The sequence below is a fragment of the Haliotis asinina genome, chromosome 11, assembly GCF_037392515.1.
Source record: "Haliotis asinina isolate JCU_RB_2024 chromosome 11, JCU_Hal_asi_v2, whole genome shotgun sequence".
NCBI lineage: Eukaryota > Metazoa > Mollusca > Gastropoda > Lepetellida > Haliotidae > Haliotis > Haliotis asinina.
Window position 1 is genome coordinate 47,548,870 of NC_090290.1, and position 27,589 is coordinate 47,576,458.

General features: G+C 39.9%; 1 protein-coding gene and 1 pseudogene across 1 annotated transcript in view; one reads left to right on the forward strand and one right to left on the reverse strand.

The window, feature by feature from the left end:
- LOC137256080 (uncharacterized) overlaps positions 1-22,728 on the reverse strand; it is a 49,888-nt gene extending 27,160 nt beyond the window's left edge. Inside the window, exons 1-14 of the mRNA XM_067793778.1 lie at positions 22,541-22,728; positions 11,186-11,254; positions 10,685-10,782; positions 9,935-10,030; positions 9,556-9,678; positions 8,724-9,017; positions 8,111-8,246; positions 3,982-4,201; positions 2,559-3,243; positions 1,708-1,888; positions 1,202-1,319; positions 932-1,111; positions 697-733; positions 153-416 (exon numbers count right to left, since the gene is read on the reverse strand). Of these exons, the coding sequence (XP_067649879.1) occupies positions 153-416; positions 697-733; positions 932-1,111; positions 1,202-1,319; positions 1,708-1,888; positions 2,559-3,243; positions 3,982-4,201; positions 8,111-8,246; positions 8,724-9,017; positions 9,556-9,678; positions 9,935-10,030; positions 10,685-10,782; positions 11,186-11,254; positions 22,541-22,611 (2,572 nt within the window). The 5' untranslated portion in view covers positions 22,612-22,728. The remainder of the gene's footprint in view (positions 1-152; positions 417-696; positions 734-931; positions 1,112-1,201; positions 1,320-1,707; positions 1,889-2,558; positions 3,244-3,981; positions 4,202-8,110; positions 8,247-8,723; positions 9,018-9,555; positions 9,679-9,934; positions 10,031-10,684; positions 10,783-11,185; positions 11,255-22,540) is intronic.
- LOC137256390 (uncharacterized) lies at positions 11,859-12,802 on the forward strand (annotated as a pseudogene).
- Positions 22,729-27,589: the final 4,861 nt, after the last annotated feature.

The window sequence follows — 27,589 nt, forward strand, 5'->3', positions numbered from 1 at the left end:
AGCATGAATAGGACGACACTACCAATTGCGTTTTTAATGGCTTTCAGTATATTGTTTACATACCGCCGTCATATCTTCTAAAAACCGCCGTCATATGGCTGGAATATTGTGTTAAACATCAAGCAAGCAAACATACAAACAAACAAATTAACCTGTTTTGACCATCAGTGGGACAGCCGTGCTCATATAATCCACATACTGGGAGATGACCACAATGGTGTAGGATGTACCCGGCTGGAGGCCAACCAGAGTGTGGGTGGTGGCTGTCTTGTGCAGGAGGGTCATCTCTGTCCGTCCATTCGCCTCATAACTGATCCACATCTCTGTCCGCTGGTAGCAGCTGGGGGCGTGTTTCCACGCCAGGGTCACTTGGTTGGTGTCCTTGCTCGTGACAGTCACGTTTACAGGTGCAAGCGCTGATGTAAACAAAGTTGTAACAACTTGAGTATGGCGATTTGTGTGGGCGTCTATTGCGCACGAAGTCTTATATTATTGCAGTGCAAATACTGCGTTTGACATCCCTTTTACCTGATGATGGGGCTACAGAAAGACCCGAAACGTTGTGATCCAGAATAAACACAATGCATGTTCTAAAATGCCAATCAAACATCTAATCCGTTTTGTAGGCAGCGTGGGTACGAATGGTTTGGCACGTTTATGAGACAATGGTTCCAAAAATAAAAATGATATACTTACATCCCTGTGTTCCAGTCAGTGTGTCTGGATCGGCCACCTATTATAATGAAAAAATAACGTTAAAATGACGTAGAACACATCATACATTGTATAAATTGACTCTTATTAACACTGTTTAATACATATCCCCGATAGGAAAATTTAATCCTCTTCATGTTTGCATAATCACACAAACTTTTTCTGCGTCTTAAAAATTAGTCTTTAGTAGCAGTATGAAGGTGATGTCCATACTCACAGTGAAACTCCTTGTGGTACGAAGTCCCGCCATGTTCACGAAGTGCATTTCCATTGTCACCGTCTTCCCTTCCAACATTGGGTGCTTCAGCCAGCAGTTTTTAATGGGCAGGATCTGTCTCCTGTTGAAGCAGACTGGACTGACGGTGGTACAGTAACACGTTGAAAAACCGGAACAGGACTGTGGGGAAGGGTGAAAACATAGATGAAAATGAACAAAGAAACAAAAATTCACTGCATTCACTCGAATTCACTGGATGTAGTCACTTACGGATATGGTCCTGAGAGGCAGTGTTTCATTAACGATCGCCATGTTGCTGTCGGTTTTCCAGATGAAAAGGTCCACACGTTTCAGACCACTCTGCATGTCTCGAATATTTACTTCAACACTAGGATCAAAGAATTAAGACGGTGTTAAGGCAACAAGGCAACATCAAGGTAAATTATCCTATTCATCTATTATCAACATGAGCTCCGTGGAATATAAAATGAGAACTGAACCAGTACCACGTATTTTCACCGGAATGGGAAAGAATATTTACACTCTGTTACATTACATTAAAAAGTTGTTTCCGATTCCCAGATAACCAAATATCCATCAAGTGAGAAGAAGAGCTAAGATTTTCGAAGCTGAAGTTCAACCCGATAACCAGAAAAACAAAACAACAACAACACATCCCCACCCCCACCTCCGCCAAAGCACTAGCGATCTGTCAAATTAACAGGCGTGTGTTTTAATAAACTGAAATACTAAGGGAAATGTAAACGACCTCTTACGTTGAACTGAATGGAACATTGTTCGTTTCGACATTCTTCCTGAACGTGGGCTGCTCCACTTCTGGTGGTGTATCATCAAAGTGAACTCTGGTCGAATCTACCCTGGTGTTGCCTAGGATATCTGTAGCTCTCACCCACACTGTCACCGTGTGTTGTTTTGTGAGTGGACCAAGACGTAAACCTATCAACACAAATGAATATTTAGGAGATAAACGGGAATCGTAAACAAAAGAGTAAACCGCCGGCTAACGCAAATGTATTCCCGTGCTTCATATACTCAATCATGCCCGGAAACTGACCAACAAATGATGTTTATCGACATCGTAAACATAAAAGTAAAGCAAAAGCTTTTACTGTCTACACTCGTGTACATCGAGGACGGGTACCGCAGTGAAGTTTCCATGTTTGCATCTGGAGCTGCACATTTGTGACGTCATTCTGACTTTACGTCACAATATGATTTGAATGATGTCACCACTGATGATGACACAACAGAAAAATTGTTTGCGATGTTTCTACGTGTCAATACGCAGCGAACGGTTTCGCAGTTTCCGGGGATCAAATACCATTGGATCATGTTTTTCAACCAGACGGATTACAGAACACATGCACAGTGACTTTTGGTGTACAATCATTATTCAAATTATCTTTGTATGGACCTGTTAGATACAAACAATAATTAGCTCTTTCAGAACAAAAAGGGTAGTCACGAGATATAGATAAATAGATTTACTGAGACAGTACATCCAGTGGTTACTACTTAACAGTAGATACCAATATGTCGAGGTTGTTTTGGTACAATAGCACATATCAGAGAGTATAATTGCGAATATAACGTGGCATAATGTTACCTTGAGGTATGGTATATGTTTCACTGAGACCGACATCAGTCCAGCCTGTGGTTGGTTCCGCCTGATTCACACCGGCGTTGCTGTCCTTTGCATAAGCTAGCTCAAACTTGACCACACCTCTCCTGTTTGGTATTGCCTCTACTGTTCTGTTTCCTTCGTGGTCATCCTGTTTGGACTCTCTGGGGATGTTCTTCAAGAAGTCCTCGAGTTGTGGCGGGTAGGCAAGGACTTGATTCAGCCACTTGCCCTGCTCGTGCATCAGGTTGACAAAGTGATTGGTCCACGTAACCTTGATATCTCTAGATGGATCATCTTGCCAGTTGTACCCGCCATTAGGATAAGCCGAAGATATGTACAGGCGGTTATCTGCCCCTGTATCTATGGTAACACTGGACACGGGGTCATATAAGGCGATCCTCCTGACAAAGACAGAGTTATTGGCCTTGTCCGAGGCTTCCAGGATGAAAGAGTACACTCCAGGATCAGTTGGTGTGTAGGTGGTTTGGAAGGAGTTGGAGGCAGATGACGACTGATTGACCTCAATAGGTCCATATATGGGCTTTAAGGGTTCATACTCCTTCAAAACCTGGTTCCCATCCACCTGTAGTTTGAACACTTCCCAGGCGTAGCGATACATGCCAGAAAGAAAATCATTCCAGTTGGACCAGCGAAGATCGATTGGATTCTGTGAATGCAATACATAACACATGTACCTGTGTCCAAAAAGGTAACTTTAGATATTCAACGAGCTTACCATTTTATATCCATTTAAACTTCCATGTTGAGTTGTTTTTAGAATATTTCATATAAAACATATATAAATATTTCTATCGGCATTTGTAAAGACACATTTTTACAATTGCAGTTTAAAAGTGTAAAATGCTATAATTGTTTTGTAATTATATCTCATTACATTGTTTGTCTATCTCACGTGCACATACAACTAAGTATGCCATTAACCACCTATTTTCATTTCCCACACATGTATTTTCAGTTTCAATAATAATCTGTCCGGGCCGGATGATGCAATTTTACACAACACCTGTATGTCGTTTCTCGTAAAATTGTTAACGTTTATACAATCTCACTCAAGGCTAAACCTACACCTGCTCTAGCTCTTTTCACATGTGCAGTCATACTTATACGCATGTCTATGAATAAGTAATTTAGTAAGCAAACTCAAAACGTTTACGAGCGTTCATCAAATTCCACGAAAGGATTTTTAGTATGCCTGTTGACGTTATATCATGTTACATGTACAGCTATTAAAATTCTAACCAAATCGTACGTTTTACATATTCAGTGCCGCTCAATATTATGTTTGATGACAAAGAGAGTAATGGCAATTATATTTTTACAGCGTGATATGTTACTTTTCTGTGTACATACTTCCTGTGGTGCCTGGGTCAAGTGTAATGTTTACCTTTGTCACATCTTGCGTCACTGAAAACGGTACATCTGAACAGGATGACCCTTGACTTAGGCAGCTGTGCGTTGGTTTCTTGAAGTCAAAACGGAACTGCATAGACTGGTCAATCATATGTCCAGAGTACGATTGGTTCCCTCTGTCCCTCAGGCCAGCAGTAGTTAATTCCTGGAGTTCCCGGTAGCCCCCGTTCCAGGTCTTGAATGTCAGAGTCAGCCTGAGGTTGGATAAACGAGGTACGTATGTAGCGATTGTTCGCAAAAAATGTTCATTTCTTCTAAATATATTTTAGCAGGAATCAATAACAGGAAATAGAACCATGTTGACTGAGCACACCTATCACAATGTCATTTCTGTCAAGATACATGCAGTTTGCGCACTGAGCATCAGATCTTGACCCATCGTCATTACAGATTGTTGATCAGAATTCATTTCTCTTAGCTCGTTCTGAAACCTGACCCTCTATGTACAGAGTGAATCACTACAATATTGGCATTTGTTACACATTTTACACACTTCTACCGCACATAATCACAAAGAAGCGCGTGCAGGTATGGTCTAATTAACACAGCATAACCCACACGTGTACTGCTAAGAACCGCCCAAAGACTTGATTGAACCATGCATGTTCAAGCATGTCTGAATGTGCATACGAGTGTGGGTCTGTAAGTAGTTGGACTCGCCTAGAAAATTAATAAATGCAGCTGGTTTCATGTTTTGGTTTTTAATATGTTATCTCAACCTCGAGCAAATTGGTGTTGTTAGGTTCCAACCTCACGATCCCCATTTTATTTGACCTTTCATCTTGGAATTCCACCCAAAACGGAAAATCAGCAATAAATGCATCACAAACTTCAAATCAAAATGTGCAAGGAACAGAATGGGTGGCGGTCAGGTAGAATCATGTTTTAGATATTAAAGTGCATAAAAATACAGTTTGTAAACCTAACTCCTACATAGGAGATAGTATGTCCTACGTAGGAGATAGTAAGTCATACGTAGGAGATAGTGACACCAAAAAAGTTTTTCACCGTAGCCCTAATACGCTTCCGTAGCTGATCCTATTCAGGTAACCCTCTGACGTTTTAAATGTAATTGCTGACGCATACCAAGATTCTCTACAACTCCACATGTACGAAAGCCATGGTTTACGACAGACTGTAAAAATGCTAGAAAAGCAAGGAAAAAAGCAGAGAACTATTTCCGCTATCACCCAACTGTCCATAACTTAAACAGATTTAAAATACTGAATGCAAACGCGAGTCGTGCTTTAAACAAAGCATGCGACAATCTTGGAGGAACTATATCTCCAAAATTAATTTACGCACGCCAATGTCCAAAGTATGAAACATGGTTCAAAGAATTAAAGGCAAAAGTTCAAAATCTGCCGTTCACCATCTCAAAGATGGTGATAACTTAATTACTGACAAATCTCAAATTGCAAATAAAATTGGCGAAACACTCGCCAAAAATGCAGATCCTGCTTGACTGTGTTGAATTCTCCATCACAAAGGATAAATATTTCAACGTCAAAACTATCAAGTATCTTTTTACAACTGTTCTCATTTAATCATTGGATTTTGAAAGGAAATCGATTTCATGGTTGAATTTTGAGCACTATGCTTCTGTAAATAGATGTATTTTAATAATTAGTAGTTTAGATTAGTAACTAGAATTGTTAGTGGCTGTACCCTCAAAGGGGATTGAAGTACTGTAAACATATTGTCCTCGTGAGAGGGTACATAAGTCCACAAACTTTCAAAGTAAATTCTAAATTTCTAGGTTTTTAATCGTAGAATACGAGGTGATATCAAATAGTTTTGAGCCTCGCCCTGAAAAAGCAAGATTTTGGAATTCATACTGCTTTATGTTTCAACATAGTCCCATTCCAACTCCACACACTTCTCCCATCTGTTAATTTTTGCCAATGGCTGAATCCTGATTTGAAGAACTCCACATCTTGGTCCCCTACAAAACCCTCCACATCAGCGATAAGCTCATCATCATCCTGAAATTTCTGGCCCCGGATGTGTTTTTTCAGTGGAGGAAAGAGGTGGAAGTCGCGAGGGGCTAGGCCTGCTGAATAGGGAGGGGGAGGTAAAATTTCGTGCCCGTACTCGCGCGCAGATTCCATTGCAGCTCGACTGGTGTGGACTGGCGTATTGTCCTGGTGGAGAAGAATCCCTCGCCAGAACTCTCTTCGCCGCTTCTCTTAAATGGACTGGCGTAGCTGCTTCAGAATGTAAGCATAGTACTCTCCACTCTTTGCCGTACCATGAGGCAAGTAGTCGATGTGGATAACGCCTTTACTGTCCCAAAAAAAACCAACAGTTGCCATAACCTTCTTTGGGGACTTGGTCGATTCAAACCTCTTTTTTCTTAGAGAGGTGACATATTTCCATTTCATTGACTCCTGCTTGCTCTCAGGGCCATAACGATGAAGCCAGGTTTCATCACCGGTTCTAAAGTGAAAATCTACTGGGTTGGCATGGTAACGAGGCATCATCGCGCCACCGATATTGACCCGAGAAAGCTTCATGTCATCAGAAAGCATTCTTGCGGCCTATCTTGCACAACCCTTGGACATGTGGAGATTGTCATGGAGTACGCTGTGAATGGATCCATATGAGAGCCCGGTTGCATCTTCTAACTCGTGCAGGGTGATACGACGATGATTTCCCATCACTTGTTGATGGACAAGGTCAAGCGACTTGCTTGGGTGGTACTGGTTGAGGGTCGTCCTGGACGGGGGGTCATCATCTAAGCTCTCTCTTCCTCGCTAACTCTTTCACCCAACGTTTTTGATGGTTGCAGCATAAGGGGAAGACTCATTGTATACAGCAGGGAGTCGCTCTTCAACCTGCTTGGTCTTGGTGCCCTCCAGGACAAGAAACCTTATCACTGCTCTGTATTCAACCTTGTCCATTTTTCACATTCACTAGGGGGTATATCTCTTCTACAAGGTACTGCCATTGAAGAAATGCATCCAGCTATGTGATCCGATCAGGAATATGTAGCTAGGACACTAATATACGTTAGGTGCCCTGCCCATTACTATTTGTATAATATAAAGTATAAATATGCAAGGCTCAAAACGTGTTGATATCCCCTCGTCAGTGTCTTTTTATTGTATGGGTAGATTTCCCAAATTGCTGACGGCTGAGGGGATGATGTAAATCCAGCTAGGGTCCATGTAGGTAGCAAAAATACTGTAAGTCCCCATGGTTCTTAGTATGGTGATCTACCTTCAGTTGTTATCAATCTATAGCCCATTTTCATATTGTATAGTCCTCTATAGATAAATTGTTTTAGGTATGGTTACTAGTTATTTTACGTTCTGTTCTGTGATATTCTAGTTGTTTTACTGTCCTTTGTTGACAGGTTTTTATAAAACACATGTAATCCATTTCAGTGTTTTGTTCCCGTCACGATATGGCTGAAATATTGCCGATGTGACGTTAAATATTAACTCACTCACTCACGTCAAAGTACAGTGGAAGGTGTCTAAACCGACCTTCAGTGGGACTGAATAAATAATCCGGTTTAGACAAAGTGCTGAATTGTAGAGCTGATGGTAAATGTACAATCCATGGATGTAGGGGCTGAGATTTTATGCCGGGGTTGATAACACGCCGGATTGGACAAATGTCGGTTCTGACAGATTCTGCTTCATGTTACAAGAAGGGATATTAGATATCTGCTGCTGATGTCACTGAGCCAGCTACATGTACTTCCATAATGAACATTCGTACTGTTCTCAACAAGGTCTTGTTGTTTACTTGACATGTTCACACAAAGCAAAATTATCAGTGAGTGAATATGTTTTAAGCCGCAACATCACGGTGGGAGATACCAGCAATGGACTCTAAAGGTATCCGATACAATGTAGTTGCGTATATATTTTTTGTAATATTTAATTCAAAAGGTGTTCGTTGGAAAATACAAATTGATAAATTGACACGATATGTTCGGCTTTCATAGTGGACAAACATGATTAATGAACGATTCCTAAATATGGTTAATACTCGTACAATACTCAGTCGCTCACATCTCTAGTAAACTCTGTGCAAAACATCTGTTTTCACATTTTCTGTAAACCTTCCAAATTTGAAACAGAACATCTTACTTATCTCCATTTTCCAGAGATCTGTCATAGTCTCGTTTGGTTATGTCACAGTAGTAGGTGTCGGAGGTGGGGTTGAGGTAAGACACAGTCGGTGTGCAGGGCAGAGTTATGTCAAGACTGACAACAGGGGTTGAACCTAGAAGATAAAATAGTGAGGTGTTAAACAGGGGTGTTCCAATCAGAAACAATGTAAACGAGCAGAGATTTTAAACAGTGCCTTAAACGTTTCAAGTTAACTTAGTTCTGATCATCATAATATATGGTTATAGGTACAATAACGATATTACTTCTAATGATGTCTTTTTGCACACACGAAGACATGAGGACATGAAGAAATAAAATATTGGCGTTTTGTTATCAGCCCCCAACTTGTCTGTCACAAACACGTTTTGAATGTAACACTGATATTTCTGATTCGAAATGAGTTGTCCAATCTAAATAGCGTACTATGCCAATATGGTGAAAACACAGGTGTGAATCAATGTCCTACAGTGGAACTTCACATTGCTGATATGAGGATACATACTAATACTCATCTGTTATGTTATTGTTTTGTTTAGTGAAGAAGAAAAATAGATACCAAATGTAATGTATAAACGGATGTCGTTCTCACCTGTTAAAGGTAGCTTCTCTTGGTGAATGTCAACTTCAGCTTTAGCAATACCGATGCCATAGCTCTTGATGAAGGCGGGTGCTTCAGGTAAATTTTCAGCCATGTAATGTGCGGACGCCGTGACGTTCAGCCAGTTGAAACTTTTCCTGTTTGTCCACACGACATCGGAAGCATTGGACATGGTGGAGTCTGCGTACAACGAATACTTCTCCATGGTTGGCATCCCCGTGCCCCGCTGCCAGAACGACAGTCTGGCAGCTATCTCATAAATGTCTGGCTTCTGGGTTGGTTCCACTGCAGCAAAAATTAAGAGGGTCATGAAGGGTTATTAAATGTATCATGAAGTCGTTTCTGTTTTAAAAAAAACGGAATATCTCCATAGTAATTATTTCTGTCTGGCGAAAGATTATTAAGAAAGCAAATCTTGCTTGAGAGGACGCAAGTGCAAAAGATTTTCCTTTGATGTTTCAAGGGATAGGATGCTGGTTTTAGGAGATAAACGCACTGTTTGGAAATTAGATCAATGTTAGACCAAATTGATAGTCTCTAAATTAACCATTTGAGACCTGACACTACGCATTGGATTAACAGTAGCTTGTGTGTTCCTGCACTGTTACGGAAGTAGTGCGGCAGTGTTGTGTACGTGATTGAACATGGTGAAGCGATGGTGATGTAAGATGCATTTTCAATCTAAACTTATAGGGATGCCTTTTCAGTCTAAACTTATAGCGTCTATTTTTTGCTGATTATCCAACCGAATTCGACTATTTCACATAGTCATGGTAGAATCTCAGTTGACTTTGTAATTGCGCTACAAGCAAAGAACCAGTACATTGTCTACAATAGTCGGTCGGACGTGTTGACGGAGACGTGAAGAATGATGAACAGTCACAGTTGACACTGGTGCCTGGTGTGCAGATACCGGGGAAGCAGGGCCTCAAGTAGTTACACACCACTGAAACATTATAAAACAAACACTAAAAATAGGTCAGGCAAAATTATATCCTTCTCGGTTTTTTCGATTTCCCCAAAGTGTAGATATATCTGTGCCTGTAAGAAGTAAGAATTCAGTGAACCAACGTACAAATTGTTCTTTACTATTTCACTATTGTACGATTGTACCATTATACTATTACTGTAATATTATGAAATATGCTCGAAATGGATGTTACCCTCTCAGGATGTTAAAGTACGGAATCAACAATACGTACACGTGTTACACGTTGGTCCTACAGCCCCATCGTTACACTGACAGGTGTTGGGTCGCACACAGGTACCCCCGTTCTTACAAGAAGGGTTGCAGACAGCTGAAAATACAATCACAAATTACTTTTGGATATTTCTCAAATTTAGACACGAATTAACTGATAAATTATTCGTTCTTCCTGTAAAAGTGTAGGTAAACCTTAAGGATATACGTTGGTCACACACTCCATATCTAATTTCGTGTAATGGTTTCGTTATTTTAGCGGAGTTTCAAAATTAATTTCTCTTTCCTCCGATTTAAATTTTGATTATTGTTTTGTAATTTGTGCTAAAAGTTTGACGTTTGTTTCAATTATTTTACCACAACTCCAATTAAGTTCTTGGTATTTCTTTTTTTACAGTTACAGATTGCTATCATTGCTTCAGTTATCTTTATATCTGTTCTAATTTCTTTCAAGAACACGAAATTCGGGTATCTTCACATCACTTTGGTGATTATTTCGATTTCTGTAAGTTTTGAAAACCTAGTTAGAAAGAAAACAAAAATCGAAATCACTAGAAAATATTTGTCAAATACCAAGAAAAAACATCAGTAGCATTTCGTGAAAACAACAGAAAAATGCTTGAGCTCTTTTAAGAAAATTGTGTTATTTTAAAACATAATCTAAAAAATTGAAATAACGAGAAATTTGTGCTAAAGGAGTAATTAGTGTCACCATTTGGCTTGCTTAATGATGTACAGACAAGTGTCTTACGTCGGTTACAGTTCCGGTAGGATGAGGTTGTCCAGCCAGAGCAGCAGACATATACAGTCTCATAAACCGGCTTCCAGTACCACTCGTAGCGGCAGCATCTGAACAGATAATAACATCTCACTTATCACGGCATACAAAGCTGCAAGTGGGTTTAATCAAAATTGCCTCTGTTCACCCTGCAGAAAATGGGTACCAAGTGGGAAATGTTATGTGTCTGTTATCCCCCTTGCGCTTCAGAGGCAGCTTTCTTTATATGGAGTAATAATGTCCATTAATAATGTTTGCGCCTAGAGCATGTCCGTGCGCTATATAAGTGGTCTTTTTACTAGTAGACTCTTGAAACATGCCACTAATCACATGAATTATAATAAACCTTCGTCTTTCTGAGCATGTGGTCCATTCTTCAGACCACGCATGAAGTCGAATACTACAGAGCTGTGCAACAAGTATTTCATTCTATTACTAATCATGTACATTACTGCCATCAATGGATCCACGTACCCTTGCCAGGTCCTGTATGCACATCGTCTCACGCGTACGTATCTGCAGATAGTCCGAGAACAAACATTCCTGCAAAACATACACATATAAATAACCATACGGGCAAGAGTGACGTCATGAAACGTTTGTGAATAACACAAGAGAGCATATATTTTTCAATCAAAGCATTTTCAATCTGAAGAATATCACGTTTCCGTAGTTGTAATATGAAAGAGAAAGTCGAGTGATCTGTCAGTGTGCGGAAAGAAAACCGAATGATAAAATCGCCATTTGTGACCTTTCACAACCAGAGTTGACTGTTTGGGTCGGCGACTCAGAGAAAGTGAGTGATGGACGTTTCCCGTAGCTTTAAGCACTATTCCAGCACTATTCCAGCACTATTCCAGCAACATCACTGCTGGAGACACCAGAAGAAGGTACCTATGTGGAGAATCGACACCGAGATGTGGGAGTGACGAACGAAGGCTTTAACCAGCAGTTTTCACACAACCTTCGTGAGCCAAAGATCTCGTAACGTTTCTCGTAGCATTCGTACCTCCTATGTTACAGTACAAGAGGTGATATATTTCCTCGTTGAACAGTCTGAAGAAACAAAGTGGCTTTGATCCATGTAGCGAACAACGTTGGAGTCAAGTTTCATGTGCGTTTGTATCTTTATCATGTTTATTAGCACATGTTTGACCGAACATTTTCTTCACCTACCAAGTGTATGTAGGCCTGTATGGGATTAGATCTAAGTAATTGACTTAGACATTCATTTCATTTCAGATAGCTTCAGACCGAATTGTACAACAGCCAGACAAGGACGATAAATGTTGTGTCACTTGCACAGAGAGCCATTCTGAAGATGAATGCTTGTCAAACAACATTCCACTCACTAGCTCAGACGATTTTCCACCTGAAAATATTTCTCTGTCCTTACATGACTACTGCAAAGTTGTACAGCAAACACCTTTGCGAACACTTAATAAATGTGAGCAGGTTAGTGTAACCGTCACAAATATCAGTACACAAACCATGGAAACAGTTCAGTTAAGAACAACTGCCAGCCAAACTGAGAGCACTGACACTGTAGTCAATGTGAAACTTTCAAGAAGTTGGTATTCAGGTGGAAAGGCCAGATATAGCATATGAAGATGTCATTCAGATGATGAAAAATGCATTTTCTATACTGGAATTCCAAAAGCAACTATCTTCAATCTACTTTTTGATGAAATGACTGATGCTACGGAACATACAAATCGCAAAGGTAGTGGAGGGAATGCTGGACGACCAAGAAGTCTGAGATTAGTTGATGAATTTGTTCTTGTCATGATGCGTCTGCGACTCGGACTACTGCTTGAGGACTTGTCATATCGATTCAAGGTTTCTGTGTCTACATGTAGTGCCATATCAAACCACTGGATATGTTACCTTTCACATAAGCTCTCTTTTTTGATACACTGGCCATCAAAATCTGCAATAATGGACTCGATGCCACAGAAATTCAAACGGGTGCATCCTGACTGTCGTGTAATAATGGACTGCACAGAAATATTTACTGAGACTCCACAATCAAATATTAATAAATCCCTGTTGTATTCACATTATAAAACTCATATGATGCACAAGGCATAAGTCCTGCAGGTGTTATAACATTCGTCTCCGATTTGTGGTCAGGAGCTATTAACTAAACAATTAACTGTAAAATGTAATATTTTTTATTTGTGTCAACCAGGTGATGCAATAATGGCGGACAAGGGGTTTCTTATCACTGACCTAACTGCACCTAGATGTCTTAAACTTATCATACCCCCTCTGCAAAGAAAAAGGCAGTTGAACAGAACACAAGTGGAGGTAACAAGGAGGATTGCTAATCTTAGGATTGATGTGGAAAGAGCAATTTCAAGAGTTAAGAATTTTCGCATTCTTCAAGGAGTTATGCCAATAACTACAGCTCATCTTGTAACACATATATGGAAAATTTGTGCTGTCTTGACAAATTTGCATCCACCACTTACACATGACGGAGAAGATTAATTTTAACTATATTTAGAAAATAAATAGATTCAATTGTTAAATTTCCAGGATTTCATTCTCTTTCAACACACGCAAATGATTTGAAACCAAAGGCGTCAGCGAGGTTTCAAATAGAACATTTGCACATGTTGAATAAGAATGAAATCCCGGAAATGTAACAACTGAAAGTATTTATCAATATTGTAAACCGATCGCACAATAATTAGCGTATTTCTTTACTTTTTTCACTAGTGATGTGAACTGAGAAATTTATATCAGAATTGGTCATTGCTGAAAATGGGGGACTAAAGGTTGTAAATAACATCACAAGTAAACAGATCGAGAGAATATATGACAAATCCTGAAGTTAACAGACAACTTTACAAAGCAGATAAGATTAATTTGTTTGTTAAAAACATCATTCAGATTATTTGATCCCAGAAATTGACCAATCGAATTGCTGAACACTCTAACTATTAGTTTACAATACCTTATGAGCAGAAAGGAAATTTAAATAATTTTTAAAACTTACATATTTCAATCATAATTCTGCAAAGTGTGGCACCCGTGGCAAGCCACCTCCTCGTGGTGGGTGCTGGGTAACGCTAAGAGCTCGCCGACACCCCCGTAATGGACCCGGGGGGTATTTGGTCCACCAACCCGTTTGCCATGGGTTGCGGCCCTGTGTCGGTGGAAGAGGGGATCCTGGTGGTTGAGGGCAATGGGAGCAGGATCAGTTTTCCTATTGCTCAACACACCACTTCGGCCATGACTTAACCTAGACGGGTGGTTGAATGGGCCCGGTTCAACCAATCGGCTGGTCAAGCCAAGCCCTTTACACGGATTTTTTGTCATTGCACAGAATTTGATTTTAGTCTTGGCTCCCTTTGTTCATAGAATATTATTTGACTTGATGTTTTGATTACATGAACTTTGCCGGGAGTCTTATGCCCAGAAGGCGGTGGCTCATGGGCCAATCTGGTGGAACTGTTAATATTTTTAATGTTTCTGCTGGAGTATATCAACCGAGTATCCTTTGTGTTGTAAGCTGGAGGCCCGCTTGCTTTAGCATTGTCCTTGCGATACTCCGTGGTGGGTGGGTAGCTCGGATGACGAACCAATATACCAATAATCGTGGATTACAGAACCCCTAGCAAAAAGACCAAACGTCAACTGGACAATGATAATCAACAACGACCCTCTATACAAATTGATCACTGGCCACGTTGTTTTGTTTGTTTTTTTTGTTATTGAGACCCTTGACAAGACTCCTTTGAAATTAAATCCCTTTGCAATTTAAAAAGGTATCTCTGGCATTGCAGGTGAGGTAAAAGATATCAAACGCTTACGATCAGGTTCACTGCTGATTGAATGTAGCAGAAAACAACAAGCTACCAACCTGTTATCAACCGATGTTTGTCGGAGTCCCGGTATTAGTTTCTGCCCACAGAACACTGAATACAAACAAGGGTATAGTTCGAGACCGTGAGCGTCTTCTAGCAGACATGACTGAGCTTGATATAATGTCGGAGATGAAAGATCAAGGAGTATCTTTCGTCAAACGTTTCACAACACGGAAAAATAATGAGACTGTCCAAACCAACACATATCTGTTTTCATTTTCAGCTCCAACACCTTCGAAGTCAATCAAAGCAGGTTACTGCAATCTGAATGTTGACTTATATATTCCAAATCCTCTGCGCTGCTTCAAGTGCCAAAGTACGGCCATGGTGTTAATGCGTGCACATTGTCTGTTACATGTCCTCACTGTGCTGAGAATACACATGTAACCGAAGATTGTGACAGTATTCACAAAAAATGTGCAAACTGTTCAGGAAATCATTCATCCTTTTCGAAAGAATGCCCCATTTGGAAAAGGCAAATGGAAATTAGCAGAATCAAATTTTCTAGGAACGTCAATTTTGCTGAAACAAGAAAGATTGTACAGTCTACTGAGCACACTGAAACTTACGCCTCTTTCACAAAAACATCTGAAACCTTATCAACTGACTACGCCAGTCCTAACTTCGTCAAGCTCATGTCAGACTGACCTGACATGGGTAAATTCAGATATTCCTCAGTCTATCTCTCCTGATCTTCCACAGTCTATCTCAGAACAGTCTACTCAGACAGATACAGCTCAGTCTACACAAAAGATCGTATCTCCTTCATCAAAGTCTTCTTCCGATCACAAATCATCATCATCACCATCTCAGTCACACTCAAAGTCTCAATCGACAGCTGATAGTCAGCCACCTGTAAGTAAACCGAAGCCTAATCTGTATTTCATTCCCATGAAATGAAAGATCAGGGTGTGCTTTATGTAAAGCGTTTTTCAACACGGAAAACTAATGAAACAATCCAAACAAACACCTATGTGTTTTCCTTCTCTTCTCCAAATGCTCCCAAGTCAGCGAAGGCAGGTTACTGTAACATCCAAGTTGAGACATACATCCCCAACCCGCTCAGGTATTTTAAATGCCAGAAATAGACACGGTGTATCTACCTGTACATTGTCTGTTGTGTGTGGTCACTGTGGTGAGAAGACACACACAACAGAAGATTGTGACAGTGATTTTAAAAAATGCACCACCTGCTCAGGGGACCATTCATCTTCATCGAAACAGTGTCCAATCTGGAGAGAGCAAATGGAAATAAATAGAATAAAGTATACCCAAAACATCTCTTTTTCTGAAGCAAAAAACTGGTGAAGAGATCTGACTTTACAGAAAGTTATGCTACAGTAGCAAACGCATCATCTGTGCGTAGCTCTAAAATAACAAAATCATCTACAAGCTGCCAAACTACCTTGACTTGGGTCAACAGCGCCTCTCCACAACTTCTATACCCAGCTATGTCATCACAGACTGAGGAATCACTTTCCGGAACATCAAAGTCTGCTTCTGATCATAAATCATCTTCGCAGTCACGCACTGAATCTCACTCTACAGCTGATAGACGACAAACTGCTAAAGGTAAATCTAAGCTTGATGCTTCAAAACAGCAAAGTGGGAGAGCTCCTAAAGGGTCACAAAATAAAATTCAGTTGTTCAATAAATATGGGTCTCTTGAAGACATGGACGTTTCTGAAAACGTCCATTCCAGGGCACATAGCTTGTCGCCCTCCCAAAGAGTGCGGGGTAGATCCCCACTAAATCCCCCCAAAAGATAGTTCATTCCAATAATATTGTACAGTGGAACTGCAGAGGACTGAGGATTAATTTACATGAATTACAGCTATTAGTCCAAGATTTTACACCCTCAGCGATATGTCTCCAAGAGACATATTTAAAACAAACAGATACATTTGACCTTCGTCAATTTAATGCATTTAATTGTTTTGCACCTCCGGGTGATAGGTTCACTGGCGGATCATCCATTCTAGTCAGACAAAACGTTATTCAAAGCCCTGTTTTACTTAAAACTAATGTGCAGGTTGTAGCAGTGAGAATTACTTTACATGCAGCATTTACACTATGCTCTCTTTATATTTCGCCGTCTTCGACGTTCACTAAAAATGATCTGCAAGCTCTCTATGACCAACTCCCGAAACCATGTATTATAATGGGAGATTTAAATGGGCACAACCCACTCTGGGGTAGTGTAAATATAAACACTAAAGGGAAATTGTTGGAGGACTTTTGTTCTGACAACGATTTATGTATTTATAATGATGCTCCAACACATATTTACACCCTGGTACAGGGACCTATTCTGCTCTCGACTTGTCACTCACAAATTCAGAACTACTAAATGAATTTGAATGGTCAGTCCACGATGACCTCTGTGGAAGTGACCATTTTCCTACTATACTAAAATCTGTAACTCCATCTGATGTTCCTCCATCATCAAGACGAAATTTTAAAAAGGCTAACTGGGATTTATATGAAACACTGTGTACGGAGAAACTTAAACCTGAACGTTTTATTGACGTTCCTGAAGCTATTAAATGCTTTTCTGATGAATTGAATTCCAGAGCTGATGAGTATATACCAAAGTCTTCTGCAGTTCCACATATTCGAAAACCATGGTTCAGCGATGAATGCAAACAAGCTAGGAAGGCAAGGAAAAAAGCACAACATTATTTCCGTCGCCAACCTATGGTGCATAGTTTAAATAAATGTAAAATTTTAAATGCTATAGCACGGCGTACTTTTAAACCGAACAAACGCCAATCTTGGCAAGATTATGTATCCAAAATAAATTCTCGGACACCCATGTCAAAGGTAAAGGTACTAAATCTACTGTCCATCATCTTAAACACGGAGATCAATTACTTACTGATAAATCAGATATTGCTAATAAACTGGGCGAAACTCTCGCTCAACATTCTTCCTCTTCTAATTATGCACCTAAATTTCAGCAATATCAAGAACGACAAGAAAAGAAAATTATTAATTTCAATTCTGATAATGGGGAAAATTATAATGAAACATTTTCTCTTCATGAACTCCATACTGGTCTTGATCAAGCTCATGACACTGCTACAGGAGCTGATAACATACATTATCAACTCCTGAAGCACTTACCAGAATCCTGTTTAGAGATGCTCTTATCAATTTTTGATGATATTTGGACTTCAGGGAAATTTCCTTCTTCATGGCGTGATGCCATAGTAGTACCAATACCTAACCCTGGACGTGATCATACGGATCCATCCAATTATCGTCCGATTTCATTAACGAGCTGTGTTTGCAAGACCATGGAACGCATGATTAATAATCGACTTGTTTGGTACTTGGAAACTAATACCCTTATGACAGATATACAATGTGGTTTCCGTAAAAACAGAAGTACTGTCGATCACTTAGTGCGTTTAGAATCATTTGTGAAAAACGCACTGATTAATAAAGAACATGCTGTGTCTATCTTTTTCGATCTTGAAAAGGCATATGACACTACTTGGAAATATGGCATTTTACGAGATTTACATGACTTCGGGTTACGAGGTCGTTTGCCTGAATTTATAGGCAAGTTTTTTAAATGACATACAATTCCAGGTCCGTGTGGGTTCTACCCTGTCTGATCATTACAATCAGGATCAGGGTGTTCCACAAGGCAGTATTTTGTCTGTCACTTTTTTTAGCATCAAGATAAACAGTTTATCTAAAGTTTTAAACGATTCAATTGATCGATCGTTATTTGTGGATGATTTTAATATTTCTTGTCGTGGGAAAAATATGCATAACTTTGAACGGCAACTGCAGTTGTGTTTAAACAGGATAAATAAATGGTGTCTCAAAAATGGCTTTAAATTTTCTAAATCAAAAACTAATTGTATACATTTTTGTCGTAAATACAAACCACATAAAGACCCTGAACTATATCTAGATGGCACGCCGATTAAAGTTGTGAAGGAAGCCAAGTTCTTGGGTCTAATCTTTGATTCACACTTAACGTTTTTACCACATATTAAATCACATAAAACTAATGCCTGAAAGCTCTTGACTTATTGAAAGTGGTGTCAAATTCAAAATGGGGAGGGGATCAAGCGACCCTTCTCCATCTATATTGATCACTTGTACGTTCTAAACTTGATTATGGCTCCATCGTATATGGTGGAGCCTGTAAAAGCAACCTTAAACTTCTTGATTCTGTCCACCACCAAGGTTTAAGACTTTGTCTTGGGTCTTTCCGAACTTCACCTAATGACAGTCTTTACGTTGAGGCCGATGAACCATCTCTTGCACAACGCAGTATCAAATTATCTTTACATTATATCACAAAACTCTACTCTACGCAATGCAATCCTGCGTATAACTGTGTCTTCAGTCCTCTTTATGAGGATTTGTATAGCAAAAGGTCTTCTCTTGTCCCACCTCTTGGGCTCAGAATAAAGCCATTTAATGCTGCTGCTGGTATTGAGCTGGACAATATAGCTCCTTTCCGTCTTCTTTCGTCTCGACCTTGGCAGTTGGTTAGACCACAGGTTGACCTAACAGTAACTATATTTAAAAAATCAGAGGCGAATGAATTACAGTATAAACAAGAATATAATCAATTGAATCATGCATATAATAATTACAAATCCTTATTTACAGATGGGTCCAAGGACGGTGGCACAGTTGCTTGTGCCACTGTCATTGGATCCAGAACAATATCTTCTAGATTACCAGATAATAGTTCTATTTTTACAGCTGAAGCTAACGCCATATTAACAGCTCTTAAATGTATTCAAAGACACCCGAAACGTAAACAGTATATAATATATTCCGACTCTCTTTCTTGCCTTCAGGCTATTAAAAATATTTCTTTAAACATCCACTTTTAATTGAAATTACTGAACTGTATAATAATCTTGCTACTGGCCAATACGACATCGTCTTCTGTTGGTTACCCAGTCACGTAGGTATTTCTGGGAATGTGACGGCCGATCTTGCTGCAAAAGCAGCACTCAACAAATCTGTGACACCACTTCTTATTCCATATTCAGATTACAAAGCTTGCATTAGAACGTATATCCGTGATCTGATGCAGAAGAAGAAGTGGGACACCCAAGTAGGTATCAATAAATTACATGAAATAAAACCGTATATTGGTTACACCTACTTGGGTTGTCTGTCCAGATTTGAAGAGGTCATCATTGGTCACACAAGATATACACATAAATATTTGCTTAAAGGTGAGGATCCTCCGTTTTGTATCCCTTGTGATGGAAGAATCACAGTCAAGCATATCCTGCTTGACTGTGTTGAGTATTCCATCACAAGGGATCAGTATTTTAATTCACGAACTCTGAAGGATCTTTTTAATAACACAAGCTCTCATTTAATCATTGCATTTAAAAAAGAATTGGATTTATTGACTTAATTGTAAATAGATATATATTTCATTCTTGGAAGTTTAAATTCATAACTGTGCTTGTTAGTGGCTGCATCCTCAAAAGGGGTTGAAGTACTGTAAAACTATTGTCCCCTCTGAGAGGGTACGTAAGTCCACAAACATTCAAAGTAAAGTCTAAATGTCCACGTTTTTAAACGTAGCATAAGTGTCTTTTTATTTGCATGGCTAGATGTGCCCAAATTGCTGACGGCTGAGGGGATGATGTAAATCCGGCTAGGGTCCATGCAGGTAGCAAAGGTACTGTATGTCCCCATGGTGATCTACCTTCAGTTGTTAGCAATCTATAGCCCATTTTTATCTTGTATTGTCCTCTGTAGATGATATGACCCGGATGATATGCTCCAGTAGAAGAATTATAAATAATTAGTCTACCAGATTGGCCCATGAGCCATCGCCTTCTGGCACAAGACTCTAGGCAAAGTGCATATAATCATAATTTGGATAATTCACAATCGAAAAAGTTACAGATCAACAATAGAGCCAAGACTAAAATTCACAACAATAATTGTTGGATACTCAGATGATATACTCTAGCAGAAAAATAAAAATAACTAATCCACCAGATTGACCTATGAGCCATCGCCTTCTGGCATAAGACTCTTGGCAAAGTTCATATGATCATACTAAGAAAGGGTACAGATCAACAGTAGTGCCAAGACCGAAATTCAGACAATTCCAAATCAACTTTGTGCAATGACACATACACAGTCCATGCACAGCCCTTGGCATGACCAGCCGATTGGTTGAATCGGGCCAATTCAACCACCCGTCTAGGTGAAGTAAGGGCCGAAGTGGTGTGTTGGGCAAATGGAACGCAGTTAAAAGCCCAACTGCCCCCAACCACCACGATCCCGTCCTCCACCGACACGGGACGCAACTCACGGCAAACAGGTTGCCCAATTTAGTCGCCTCTTACGACAAGCAATGGGGTGCAGTGGACACATTCTGTCCCGGGTCCACACGGGAGAAGAGCACTTAGCGTTACCCAGCACCCACCACGAGGAGGTGGCTCTTCATGGTTGCCCATTAAATATTAAATAATAACAAAAGTTTATGTTTCTTTACATTACAACAGCAATGTTTGTCGTGGAATAGTTGGATATAAGAAAGAAAAATTGAAACAACAGCAACAACAGCTTAGTATTTGTAGTGTTTGGGCTTGGTTCATTTTATACATTGATGATAGTCGAATTTACAAGCTGATTCCCCAATGGGACTTTCAGTGACATGTCACAAAAATTATGCTTTGTTGATTAAATCACAGTATCTCGAATAATGTGGATTGGATTCTAGTTTGAAATTACATAGATTCAGGTGAGGTGGCTTTCTACACTCGTGCCGAATTTTATGAAAATTTGACAAACATTGATAGATTCAGAATTTGTATAGTTATATATGCTAGATCTACATCATCATGATCATGTACACTGAAATGACATGGGAGCCTATGATTGGAAAACAAAATAAAATGTTACCCATTTTCAGCCTAATTATGTCGTAACATGTCATTTTCGGCCAAACATTTTTTGTGAGAAAATGACTTCTGTTTAATTTTAATCAGAAACATCAACATTGATCTACCTGTTCAACTTTGTCCTCTGTCTGCTCAATGTCAGTGTTGGAGAACTGCCTTTCAGACAGAAACCTCAATCCCATAGCACGCTTTAAGAGCTCGGCCTTTGTCCCTGATATATGACAGCCTCGTTCCCGCTGGTGTGCCTTCAAATCACGCACTGTATAACCTTGAAAGCCATTTGATCCGGTCTGTTTACTATCTATTATTTGCACTGTGGCAACCATGTTTGGTGAGGATTGCTCGCCAGTGGCAAGGGAGGTAATTCAACCAAGGGAGGTAAGACCCTTATCATAAAGGACTATATGTGTGGCCATACACACGAACCAATGAAGCTTCTACATACATGCTATCCACACAGAGACCAGTATTTGAGACCAGTCATACCTTATCCACACACAGACCAATACATATTAGAAGTGTGTGTTCGTATTCACACATAGTCCAGTGCTTTCTCATGCGTGTGTGTCATCCACTCACTGGCCAATACTTGTCGCAAGTATTTCCTCATTCGCATACTAACCAACGCTTATTGCACCGTCATTCACACATTCACCAACACTGACCCATTTGTGTGTTTCCATTCATGCAATATACAGTAGAGATCAAGAACATTGCAATTCCAGATGGAACAATCACGTGATCGTGTACAGACTTTTGAAGAAATATTAGACACATTTCTACAAGTCGTACATCAAAATCGTTATATCCAATAATGCTTACTGTGTTGTGTAATGTATACAGTAAACATGAAATAACAGTCAACATAAACCATCAGCGTGTCTTTTCTTTTCAAAACTGTTACGACTTTGAAACAACAGTGTTCAAATACAACTCTACCTTTCTCTGACATTATGTTGTTATATTCCAGTTTTCCAAGAAAAGAATATTCTGGGTTTGGAAGAAACCTGAAAGTGTTCATATATTAACTGATAACCTACCCAGTCCACTGGATACTGAAGTCAAGCAAACCGACCAGAATTAGCAGCTGCAGGATGTACTTTATCCTCATTCTGGACACAAAGTAGAGCCAGCACCAGCTCTGTTCCTTAATCCAGGATGTAAATTGCACAGCAGGTACACTCCGACTGTAGACTTCTAATGGTGCACAGACAAGCTATACGCAACAACGAGGAAGTAATATTAAGTTACATCCCACCACCCTCCCCTCACCGCTCTCCCATCTGTACTAAATGAGTCACGCTTCAGTGCCAGTGGTAAAGGCGTAGATGTCTGATGTCACACGACTTACACACATATCTATTTTAGAGTTGGGTAGAGATTGGAATGAGGGTGTCGTCGGATGTTTGTATCTTTTCTTAACGCCGCACACATATCCATGTCAACCAAGTCTCAACCAAGTCAGCCGATCCCGTTTGTTACCTACCATCACATGTCGTTTCTTCGAATTAATTAGTCGTGTAGTGTGGACGGGCTAGTATTCTTGTTCTGCTCCCTAGCTCTTTTCAACATGGAGTTTCACAAAATTAAACTTTGCAGGGACATTCACAATACTCTATACACAATGAGGTATGCTATACTACACTTTCATGGATCTACAATCAACTGCACTTACATGGACACAAATAATTAATCAATGCATAATAAGATATGCAAAGTAATTAAGTCTTCATACAAATTACTTTCATGTAATTATGTCTTTTATAGGATTCCCCCATAAATCCCACTGGAGCAGTTACAGTTGACTACTGAGATACCTTAGGTAATGCCTCAGTGTTTCGGCTTGTGGTGCCACGTTTCCCGGCGAATGGTGAGCAGCAGACATTTTAAAAAGATGTGAAAATACCTGAACCCTGTTTGGCCAAGCCAACCTATTTCTAGGAAACAGTTTTATCTAACGTGTAGCAGAATTTCTGCACATGTATCGATACAAAAATAATTAAAATCTCTGTTATAATGTTAAGACAATCAGTGAATGCTCCACCTTGTCATTTGATTTTGTGGTTTCCTAGCACCTAAGGCACCCGTGGCGAGCCACCTCCTCGTGGTGGGTGCTGGGTAACGCTAAGAGCTCGCCGACACCCCCGTTGTGGACCCGAGGGGATATTTGGTCCACCAACCCGTTTGCCGTGGGTTGCGGCCCTGTGTCGGTGGAGGACGGGAGTCTGGGGGTTGAGAGCACTGGGGGCCTGTAACCGCGTTCCCTTTGCTCAACACACCTTCGACCCTTACTTCACCTAGACGGGAGGTTGAATGGACCCGGTTCAACCAATCGGCTGGTCATGCCAAGCCCTGTGCACAGATTATAAATACATGTATCATTGCACAAATATGATTTGAAATTGATGTAATTTTGGTCTTGGATTTATTGGCTTCTGCAACACGTTTGATTTTGAATTATGTTGTTTTGTAATTTGCCTAGAGTCCTATGCCCAGAAGGCGGTGGCTCATGGGCCAATCTGGTAGAGTAATTACTTTGTGATTATTCTAATTCAGTATATCATCCGACTATCCTTGGTGTTGCAAGCTGGAGGCCCGCTTGCTTCAGCATTGTCCTTTGTGATACTCCGTGGTGGGTGGGGAGCTCGGATGATGAATCATATGACACCAACCATGGGTTATGACATACCCCCCCAAAAAAACCCCAAAACGTCCACTTGAAATTGATCCTGTTGATACTGAAAATAGACCGTCTGTATCGATTGAATATTGGCCACGTTTCCTTGTAATTGAGACTCCTGACAAGATACCATTAAAATTGAACCCTTTTGCAGTATCTAAGGGTATTCAACCTATTGCTGGAGATGTGAAGAATCTTAGACGCTTACGTTCGGATGCCCTGCTCGTTGAGTGTGGGAAAAAGCAGCAAGCAACCAATCTGATGGGTATCGATTCTTTTGTAGGCATTCCGGTCACGGTCTCTGCTCACAAGACCCTGAACACAAGTAAAGGTATTGTCAGAGATCGTGATCGGTTGCTTGCTGATATGTCAGAACTTGACATAGCATGAAATGAAAGATCAGGGTGTGCTTTATGTAAAGCGTTTTTCAACACGGAAAACTAATGAAACAATCCAAACAAACACCTATCTGTTTTCCTTCTCTTCTCCAAATGCTCCCAAGTCAGCGAAGGCAGGTTACTGTAACATCCAAGTTGAGACATACATCCCCAACCCGCTCAGGTGTTTTAAATGCCAGAAATATGGACACGGTGTATCTACCTGTACATTGTCTGTTGTGTGTGGTCACTGTGGTGAGAAGACACACACACCAGAAGATTGTGACAGTGATTTTAAAAAATGCACCACCTGATCAGGGGACCATTCATCTTCATCGAAACAGTGTCCAATCTGGAGAGAGCAAATGGAAATAAATAGAATAAAGTATACCCAAAACATCTCTTTTTCTGAAGCAAAAAAACTGGTGAAGAGATCTGACTTTACAGAAAGTTATGCTACAGCAGCAAACGCATCATCTGTGCGTAGCTCTAAAATAACAAAATCATCTACAAGCTACCAAACTACCTTGACTTGGGTCAACAGCGACTCTCTACAACTTCTATACCCAGCTATGTCATCACAGACTGAGGAATCACTTCCTGGAACATCAAAGTCTGCTTCTCTTATAAATCATCTTCGCAGTCACGCACTGAATCTCACTCTACAGCTGATAGACAACAAACTGCTAAAGGTAAATCTAAGCTTGATGCTTCAAAACAGCAAAGTGGGAGAGCTCCTAAAGGGTCACAAAATAAAATTCAGTTGCTCAATAAAAATGGGTCTCTTGAAGACATGGACGTTTCTGAAAACGTCCATTCCAGGGCACATAGCTTGTCGCCCCCCAAAAGTGAGTGAGTGAGTTATCATTTAACGTCACGCCGGCAATATTGCAGCCATATTGTGAGGTGAACATACGTGACAAAAGGAATATATAGGCATATTATGAAGAACCTGTCGACGAAGGACAGTAAACCCACTAGACTATCACAGTTAGTATTTAAAACTAGCGTAGAAACTTAAAAGCTAATATTATCACTATTTGGACAGTGCAATATAAAAACAGGCCATAGATCGCCAACAACCGAAGGTAGATCACCATACTAGGGACCATGGGGACTTACAGTACCTCAGCTACCTGCATGGTTCCTAGTTGGATTTACACCATCCCCTCAGCTGCTGGCGATTGTATGCAAGATTAGCCACAATTTAAAATTACGCATATTCTACGACTAAAAAAGTGAAAGATTAAATATGACTTCAACTGTTTTGGACTTACGTACCCTCTCAGGAGGACAATAATTTTACGGTACTTCAACCCCCTTCGAGGATACAACCACTAACAATCTTAGTTGCTAATTCAACTTCCAATCATAAAAAAGTTATCTATATGTATTTACAAGTAATGTAACAAGTCTAATTCCCTCAAAAACGCAATGATTAAATGATAACTAACATTAGTAAAAAGATCCTTCATATTTCTTGATTTAAAAAAGTTATCCCTTGTGATGGAATATTCAACACAGTCAAGCAAGACATGCTTGACCGTGATGATTTCATCACAAGGGATACAAAATGGAGGATCTTCACCTTTAAGCAAATATTCATGTGTATATCGTGTGTGGCCAATACGACATCGTCGCATGATGACCTCTTCAAATCTGGACTGACAACCCAAGTAGGTGTAACCAATATAGGGTTTTATTTCATGTAATTTGTTGATACCTACTTGAGTGTCCCACCTCTTCTGCATCAGATCACGGATGTAAGACCTAATGATAGCTTTATAGTCAGTGTATGGAATAAGAAGTGGTGGCACAGATTTGTTGAGTGCTGCTTTAGCAGCAAGGTCTGCCATTGTGTTACCAGAAATGCCAACGTGGCTGGGTAACCAACAAAAGACAATGTCGTATTGGCCAGTAGCAAGATTATTATACAATTCAATAATATCAATTAAAAGTGGATGTTTTCAAGAAATATTTTTAATAGCCTGAAGACAAGAAAGAGAGTCGGAATAGATTATATACTGTTTATGTTTAGGGTGTCTTTGAATATATTTAAGAGCTGTCAATATGGCGTTAGCTTCAGCTGTAAAAAGAGAACTATTATCTGGTAATCTAGAAGATATTGTTCTGGATCCAATGACAGTGGCACAAGCCACTGCGCCACCATTTTTGGACCCATCTGTAAATAAGGATTTATATAATTGCTATATCTATGTTTCAATTGATTATATTCTTGTTTATATTGTAATTCATTCGTTTCTGATTTTTTAAATGTAGTTAATGTTAGGTCGACCTGTGGCCTAACCAATTGCCAAGGAGGAGAAGAAAGAAGACGGGAGGGAGCTATATATCCAGCTCAATGCCGGCAGCAGAAAGAAGTGATTTTATTCTTAAACCAAGAGGCGGAACAAGGGAAGATTTCTTATTGTATAAATCCTCATAGAGAGGATTGAAGACACAGTCATATGCAGGGTTTTCACTCATGGGAACATAGTTTTGTGATATACTGTAAAGCTAATTTTATACGTCGCTGCTCAAGAGTTGGTTCATCAGCCTCGACATAAAGGCTGTCAACAGGTGAAGTTCTGAAAGATCCAAGACAAAGTCTTAGACCTTGGTGGTGGACAGAATCTAAAAGTTTTAGGTTGCTTTCACAGGCTCCACCATAAACGATGGAACCATAATCAAGTTTAGACCGTATCAATGATCTATATAAGTGAAGGAGGGTAGCTTGATCACCTCCCCACTTTGAATTACAAACGACCTTTAATAAATCCAGCGCCTTCAGGCATTTATTTTTTAGGGACTTGATATGGGGGAGAAACATTAAATGTGAGTCGAAAATCAGACCCAAGAACTTTGCCTCCTTAACAACTTTGATGGGAGTGCTATTTAGAAACAATTCTGGATCTTTATGCGGTTTGTATTTTCTACAGAAAAGTATACAATTGGTTTTCGTTTTACAAAATTTAAAGCCGTTTTCTAGACACCATTTGTTAATTTTGTTTAAACACAACTGCAGTTGCCGT